The sequence below is a fragment of the Sinohyriopsis cumingii genome, unplaced genomic scaffold (assembly GCF_028554795.1).
Source record: "Sinohyriopsis cumingii isolate HCF-2022 unplaced genomic scaffold, ASM2855479v2 utg001923l, whole genome shotgun sequence".
Lineage (NCBI taxonomy): Eukaryota > Metazoa > Mollusca > Bivalvia > Unionida > Unionidae > Sinohyriopsis > Sinohyriopsis cumingii.
The window spans coordinates 287,939-296,639 of NW_028316083.1; the positions used below are offsets into that span (position 1 = coordinate 287,939).

Consider the following 8,701-nt stretch of genomic DNA (forward strand, 5'->3'; position numbering starts at 1 on the left):
TCTTGGCCTCGAAACAACAGAGTTCCACGCATTTCTTGAGGGTGCACTTTCAAGGTGTAACGTGGAGCTAGGGCATCTTGCAATTTTTGCATCTCAGGAATGCTACAGGGTGTGTCTTTGGACAGTCCGGCTTGTTGCAACAGGAGTTCTGCTTCATTTCGTTGTTTGGCTCGGTCGGATTGTTGAATAGTTTTCCAGGTTCTTTTCCATTCTACCGTGTCGTTCTTGTTGGCATAGGTTCGTCCCACCACGATGGCACGGGCTAAACACATCTGGTCTTGAGGGTTGTTAATTCGGACGAGACTCTTTTTGGTGTTGCGAAGGTCGTCCACCAATAACATCTTTTTGCATCCAGTTCCTTGAGGAGGAGAGACGTGGGCCATTTTCAGTGTGGCTTTACCATCGGTGATGTCAAACTGGTCATTAGATTGTTGCACCTGTTGTATCTTGTCCATGACTTTGGAAGGGGTCAGTTCAGCGGGTCTGCTAAACTCGATCCAAACGGGATTTCAAACCGTCGTGTTGTATGGATAGTGTCAAGCGATCGTCTTCTTTGGCTTGACATTGTCGCTTGAGTGCGGTGAGCAAAGAATCCCACATCTCGGTGATAAACCCTTCTGCTTTCTCCAAGGGTACGTCGGCCTTGAAAGCTTTAAACTTCACCGTGTAGGTTTAAGCCGTGGTTCTAAATTTTCTAGAGGAGCGCTTTTCCGTCTCTCGAATGGAATAGTACTTTTCAGGGTTGACTAAGGGTGGTGAACTTGGTTTAGAGGGTTCGGATTCTGGTTCACTCATGTCCTCTTCAAAATCACTGGCATGAATTTGTGCCAAGATTTCAGCCCTGGTACGAGCCGATAGATCACGTTTCTGCCTCTTACTTTCTTCTTCTTCTTCTTTCTTCTCGAACGAATGGGATCGTTTCATCTGGAGTACAAAACGTCAAATGACTCAAGTTTAAACACCATAGACTAATTTATAGTCTTGGCAAACCAGCGTATATAAAAAGGGTGTGTCTTGTCCTTTCACTATTCATTTCACTCTCAAACCGAGGAGAACGATGGAAGAGACTACCCAGATGGAACGTTTCGTCAGAGCTTTGCGAGGGGTCATTAGAAAATTCTCTTCAGACCAGCCGACGGACTACTGTCCTTCCTTTCGAGATAAGAGTCAGGATACTTGCTATATCTGTCAGAAGAAAGGGCATTGGTCTTCAGAGTGTCCAGACCGTCAAAAAAGAATAAAAAACAGGGGCTAAAAAAGACAAAAGTCAAGATACCTGTTATTATTGTAAAGAAAAAGGACATTGGTCTCCAGATTGCCCAAAAAAGAAACAAGAGGAGTCAGAAGAAAAGAAGGATTCTTCAGAAGAAGAGAGGGATTCTTCGGAAGAAGAGAGGGATTCTTCGGAAGAAGAGAGGGATTCTTCAGAGGAAGAAAGAAGACAATTCTATTTAAAAGAAGCAAAGAAACAGGAGAAGAAAAGAAGAAGGGAAGAAAATGAGGAAAAAACGGTGAAGAAATTCAAAAAACAGAGAGACTAAACAAGGAGAAAGAAGAAGTCAATGAACTTTTAATTAAAGTGTTGTGTTGTAAATTGGATTGTAAAAAATGGATAAAAGAATACATGAATGATATAAGGTAAGTGTCTTTGAGTTTTGATTTTAAAATAAGAAGCTACACTCACGCACTCATACACAGACATGTACTATAAGGGTAAAATGGGTGGGGTTTATTTTTGAATTATTGGCAAATTGAAATTGTATTTCTTTTCGAGAAATGTGGGTGGCCCTGAAAAGGGCCTTTTTATTTTGGTGTAGGGGTGAGTTTAACCAATCAACTTTAACTGCCTTAAGCCTTTGCCACGGCCAAGGCCTACTTCTGATGATTGGGTTGAAATCACTAAGGGTGGTACGACAGGCTTAGTCACAGGGTTGGCGTGTTTAGCTCGGGAAGGTCGTATTCTCTTCGGTCGTGATAAAGAAGTCTGATACATTTGTTTCAGACTTCTTAACTCCGCTAAAATGTCCAACAGTACCGTAGCCGTTTGATTTTCACCCTCTTGTTTCTTTGCTACTACTTCTTCTTGCTGTTGTTGCTGTTGTTTTTTTCTTACCTCTTCTTGTTGCTGTTGCTGTTGCTGTAGGAGAAAAGCTTGTTCCGCTTCCTTTTGTCGTTGCATAAATTTCTCCAATTCTTCTTTCTGTCTCTGTCTAAAATTCTCCACTTGTGGTAATGAAGAAGGTAACGAAGGTTCCGGAACAAATTCTTGCGAGGTAAGAAAATCCACAAAATCCCAATGTACCTCTTCTGAAAGTAAGTCCGGGTTCCCTTGGGCAGTCTCCCCTGCTGGTGCACCCCAATGGATCGTTTTCTGAGTTTCCGTCATGTTGAATCACTGTCGCATAGATTGACTGCACACAAGCGCTAACGAATCTATATAGACCACGTGACGTCACAGACTGCTCTCTTCGGATTGGATGCGAGCTGACTGAATTTTGTAACGCGTGTTCGGATTGGTGAATGAATTCAATCCGTTTCAATCCTTCCTGTACCTATAAATAAGCGCAGTTCACTGCATTGATTCACCTATTCTCGTCGCTTCAAGATGTGGACCACAGTTGAGTCATTCACCCTTGTGTCTTCCATGATGTTTAGGATGGACATGCTCATGTATGTCAGGTCCAAGTGGACTGTTGTTGATAGGACAGATACTAGTCAATGGATGAGGAGAGTTTACATAGAAAGACAAGGATGTCTCAAGAGGGTACTTGTGTATGGACCGCCAGTTAGAAGGAGTTTAAGAAGAAGAAGAAGAAGATGTGACAGATGCCATCTATGTTAATATTAATATTAACATAAACCCAAAGGCCCTTTTCAGGGCCAGCCATATTTCTCGAAAAGAGATAGCCTTTCCATTGCCTACCCCTTTTTTAAAAATATTTAAAAAAAAAAAAAAAAAAAAAAAATCCCATGTTCAATTTCCCTTGAGGCTATAAAGTCCCACCCTGTTTAAATTCCTTTGACGCTAAACCGTCCCACGATTTTTCTCCATGTTAATTTCCCTTGACGTTAATCTGACCCACGATTTTTCTCCATGTTAAATTTCCCTTGACGCTAATCTGACCCAGGGGTCTCTGTAATGCTAATTCCCATTGACGCTAATGTACCCCACCTTACTACTGATGCGTGTAGATTCGTAAAAAAAGTAAGGACCGAAATTTACTTTCTATTCCTCACTGAAATCACGTTTTGCAAGACATGAATGGTCACTGATAGAATGCAACAGCCAGTACAGTGTACTAATTAGGTGCCTTTACAAATAAGAGTTTTACTCTGTAATAAACAATGCTATTTTCATAGTTTCTGGGTTAAAAGGCGCAGAAACATATTTTCATTGTATAGTTCATGCATCTTTTGCAATTGTAATATACCTTGCCACATTATTCTTGTAGAATAAGCTTAGGAACTTTCGAATTGCAATATGCATGACATAATGTTCCAGTGTTCTTGATCGTATAAGTCCGATATAAATAATTCATTTCGTATACCTGTCCAAGGTTTACATGCATTACTGAATTCATTAATTCCTTCAATCTGGTTCTTGGAAATATAATGCAAATAAAAATGGAAACCAAGAGATATTAATAGCCAGCACACAAAACAATTTTTACGAAATGTCATTTATTGAGCAAAAATCATCTGGTATCACGGTACCAATTGTTTTTCCATATACCTCAATGCTAATGTTTTGTGAAATAAATATACTTTCTATCCTACTTCAGCATGCATGTCACACACAGTCATAGAGAACAATGTTAGGTTGTCAATTTGACAATGATGTAACCAGGTACTCCATTGCATTTAAGAGAGATACCTCTACTGGAACTAGATAGAGGTAAGAGTTATCTAGTAACAACAAGCACGTTTTCAGCCATGTGTACCATATTTTAAAAAAAAAAATCATAAAAAATACAAAATATGATCTAGATAGAAATTAACATAACCTCACATGTTGCCAAGAGGCTCAACTTTTTTTAAAGACAAACACAAAGTACAACTCTTACATAATGCACCAACCACAGCTAGTGTTGTTCTTTAATTCTGAATACAATGTTCCCTACACCTTTAGCTCCGCCAACCTGGACTTGCGCAATTGGTACCATTATACCCTCTAAGTTACCGCTTGATGCAGAACATTGTGTAAATGTAGATTGTCAATCACAACGGGACCATCTGCCTGAGGGCAAAAAACACAATAGTGTAGTCGCAAATACGTGCGATGTACGCTACCTAATAGACAGGGGGGAAAAACAGACATGAAATTTAAAACCTCATTTGTTTCTAAGTTATACTCATTTGTCTTTATGTATCCCCAACTAGGAAGGCAATTTTGTATTTTACCATCTTGAGAGATGTCCCAGTTGGTGGTTGTGCAGCATTTGATGTGGCTAAGTAGTCCAATGCAGGAGTGGCAGTCCCTGCTGCACTTGAAGGTTGCATCAGGTGTTGGTTGGAGCTGCTTCTTCTTCCTCTGCGATTGTCTTTCATCAGCTAGCAAGCATTGCATGTCCTCTCCGGCTTACATACATATATACATACATACATACATACATACGTACATACATACATTTTATTTAATGGATCATTCAGAAAAAATTAAACGGACATAACACTCAGTGTATACATCTGAATTTTAAAATCATGGTGGCGCAAAGAAGTATATTGTCTTTTCTCAGACTCAAAACAACCTACTGGTGATGAATTTTCTGACCTTCAGACCACAAAGAAACAGCAAGATAGTGTCGTCTCTGAGGATAAGAAGACTCAGTCTCCGAATTTTTTAGAAAATTTAAGGATGAGTGGAAAAATGAACTGACCATTCTGTGATGTACATTCTTGATATTTGAATAATATATAACCTTCATATTTGTATGGACATACTTTTGCATATAAAATGATGTGAACAGTTGATAATATAATAAGCTGAGAAGCTGAAAATATAATAAAGTATATCCTCAGTCTGTCTTATATACAAAATATACAAACAGTAACATTTAGTTAGAAAGAGAAACACTTTTACAACAATCCAATTGCATGCTTCGTACAAAATACTGTACAAGTATTTCTCATTATTCAGCATGATACAAGAAATCTGACATCATTCATTTCCACCATTAATGAGGAACCACAACTATGGGCTCATAACTGTCCCTCAGTATTTCAGTTTTGACTCTTGAGATTTTCATTTTGACTCTTGAGATTTTGGGGTCAATGGTCAACTGATTCTTCAGTTTAGAAAGATATATATGTCTATAAATAGGGTTCTCAGTAGCTTTCTAAACTGAAGAGGCAGTTGACCCTTGACCCCAAAATCTCAAGAGTATATATATATATATATATATATATATATATATATATAATTTCTTGTTTTACTTCCAATTCTCTCGGTTCCACTGTGACTTCCTACTCTGTCTAAAAGGAGAAGCCACTTTGCCTTAAAATGTCTAGCTTGACCACTGGACTTTATATGACTTTGTTATGCTTTGTCAAATATAGACAGATTTGTCAGCAAAAAGTTTATAACTCATTCAGATATATATTGAAAAACTGTATTTTCTTTCTTTAATCAAATTCATAATTTATCAACAAAATAATGACAAAGTTTTCAAATATGATTTTGTCAGACTTGGTGAGTGTTCGAAATTCGAACTTTATCTCCCAATTTTTTGTCAGTTAAAATTCAACATAATTATTTTGAAAACAGTTTTGCTAATTTAGTCATCAATGTCATTTACAATTTCTATTATGACTTTGCATGATTCTGTCAGACACTGTGTGCCTTTGTCAGGCTTTTTGTAGCTTTGTCAGGCTTTTTGTAGCTTTGTCGGGCGTTTTGTAGCTTTGTCAGGCTTTTTGTAGCTTTGTCAGGCTTGGCAGTGTTCAGCATCATGTGCATCTTCAAATTATTTTTGTCCACAAACATCTCATCAGAAATTTCATAAATGGCTAATATCCAGGGTGAGTCCTCATGTGCTTCTTCAAATCATTGTTGCGGCTAGACATGTAATTACAAATTTTACATTGGAACCGTTTATCTCCAGTATGTATCATCGTGTGGTTCTTCAAACCAACTTTATGCCTAAACCTTTTATCACAAACTTCACATTTGAATGGTTTCTCTCCAGTGTGTATCATCATGTGTTCCTGCATATGGGACCTCTGGGTACAACTTTTGCCACAAACTTCACATTTGAATGGTTTGTTTTCAGTATGTATCATAATGTGTTTCTTTAGATGACTACCACACCTAAACATTTTGTTACAAACTCCACATTTGAATGGTTTGTCACCTGTATGTAGTTTCATATGCATCTTCAAACTACTACTGTGTGCACATATTTTCTTACAAACTTCACATTTGATTGGTTTACCTCTAGTATGTATTATCATGTGTTTCTTCAATTCAAAACTCTGGTCAAACATTTCATCACACGCATCATATTTGAATGGTTTGTTTTCAGTATGTATCATCATGTGCCTCCTTAGACGATTACCACACCTAAACATTTTATTACAAACTCCACATTTGAATGGCTTATCTCTAGTATGTAGTCTCTTGTGTGTCGTCAAATTACTACTATTCCTAAACATTTTCGTACAAACTTCACATTTGAATGGTTTATCTTTAGTATGTATTGTCATGTGCCTCTTTAAAGTGCTAGGATCCCTAAACATGTGATTACAAACATCACATCTGCATGGTTTTTCTCCGGTATGTACCATTATGTGCCTCTTTAAATGACCACTGTCCCTAAATATCTGATGACAGATTTCACATTTAAATGACTTATTTTCAGAATGTTGTCTCATGTGCATCTTCAAACCACTAATGTTGCCAAACAGTTTCTTACAAACTTCGCATTTGAATGGTTTATCTTTAGCATGTACTATCGTGTGCCTCTTTAAATGATCCCTGTCCCTAAACGTGTGATTACAGATGTCACATCGAAACGGTTTCTCTCCGGTATGTACCATCATATGCCTCTTCAAAGCATTACTGTCCCTAGGCCTGTAATTACAAACTTCACATAGCAACAGTTTATCTCCTGCTTGTACCATAGTGTGACTCTTCAAACTACTGTACGTAATCGTGACTGCAAGTTTCAAATTTAAATGGCTTATTTCCTGCATGCAGCCTCTTGTGTCTCTTCTAATCACTCTTGCATCTAAGCATTCTTTTGAACAGGCTGATTCCGACTATGGCGGATTCCGACCAGGCTTAGTTGGCCCGTATTACGGGCTGATTCGGTCCAAATTATGGGCTGCTGTGGACCAAATGCTGGGCTTATTCGGACCATGTAAAATAGTATTAAACTTCGTATGGGATTTAAATGTGACATTTACATTCGTTTAAAATATAATATTTCTTGTATTTCCAGATCTGCTGAGCAGTGCAAATCTACATTTAAGGAAACAATCCCCATATTGTACGCGTGATAATGGGGTTATTGTACATAATGAAATGAAATAACCTAAGACTGTTTCTCTTGCATCAGAAATTTAAATTTTGTAATCGCTAAATAGTTTAAAGCACATTCACTTTTGTGCAAAATCTAAATAATTTATTTTACGAGAAATAGTAAAATTACAAACACAAACAAAATTCATGTAGTCATGATGCATGATATTTTTACGGTCAGAATACGTTAATGCTTCTGCTAGATTTATTTAGGATTAATCTTTATCCTGTACATTGTTGTTGTTGTTGCTGTTGTAGGGTTTAACGCCATTTTTCAGCACACGATAGGCTATACATGGCGGCCAGTATAAATGGTGGAGGAAGAACCCGGGAAAACCCCCGGAAAGAACCACCGACCAACGAGAAGCTACTGGCAAGCTTTCTCACATACCCACCTTGGCCGAATCCAAGACTCGAACCTACGCAGACAGAGGTGAGACAGCAGTGATCCGTAACGGAGAGCGCTTTAGACCACTCGGCCACTCGGGGCCCCACTGTACATTGTACTACAGACTATTAGTGCTAAATAATATACACTAAAAAATAATGCAGACAAGGGAAAGTTAAGATTTAAGTCAATACAAATCATTCATTTAGTTTCTAATAGCATTGTGGTCCTCGTAGTAACTAAAATGTATGTATGTATGTATGTATGTACGTACGTACGTATGTGTGTGTGTGTGTGTGTATGTGTATGTGTGTGTGTGTGTGTGTGTTATTGATGTAGAATCTATTGTTATACTGTGTATTGCACTATATTCTCATAATATTAAATAACTTTTATACTGCAAAAATGAAAAGTGGGGTCCTGTAAAATTTATGATTAGTCCCTTGCCACAGTACTGAAACTACTCTTCTAAAGTTAGTTAATGACATTCTCTCAGCGTTGGATAGCGGAAAGATTACACTCCTCACCCTCCTTGATTTGTCTGCAGCATTTGACACAATAGACCATGATATATTACTTCACCGTCTTCAGCATGTATTTGGCATTCATGATACAGCCTTACTGCGGTTCAAGTCCTACCTGGTCAACATGACACAAATTGTATCTGCAAATGGAATACACTCCAGCCCAGTTGATCTATGTTAAGGTGTTCTACAGGGGTCTGTTCTTGGACCTGTTCTCTTCATTCTATACACTCAGTCGCTCTCAAGTGTCATAGATCATCATCCAGTGTC

General features: G+C 38.1%; 1 protein-coding gene across 1 annotated transcript; it reads right to left on the reverse strand.

Moving 5' to 3' along the window:
* Positions 1–5,593: 5,593 nt before the first annotated feature.
* On the reverse strand, positions 5,594–7,391 carry LOC149771362 (uncharacterized). The gene has a single exon (XM_089948547.1). It carries the CDS (start codon positions 7,189–7,191, stop codon positions 6,007–6,009), a length of 1,185 nt encoding a protein of 394 aa, XP_089804673.1. The 5' UTR covers positions 7,192–7,391; the 3' UTR covers positions 5,594–6,006.
* Between the last annotated feature and the right edge of the window lie 1,310 nt (positions 7,392–8,701).

What these genes read in the sequence shown, in the direction of transcription:
- LOC149771362 (XM_089948547.1), bottom strand. Translation starts at nt 7,191, where the DNA reads ATGCAGGAAATAAGCCATTTAAATTTGAAACTTGCAGTCACGATTACG.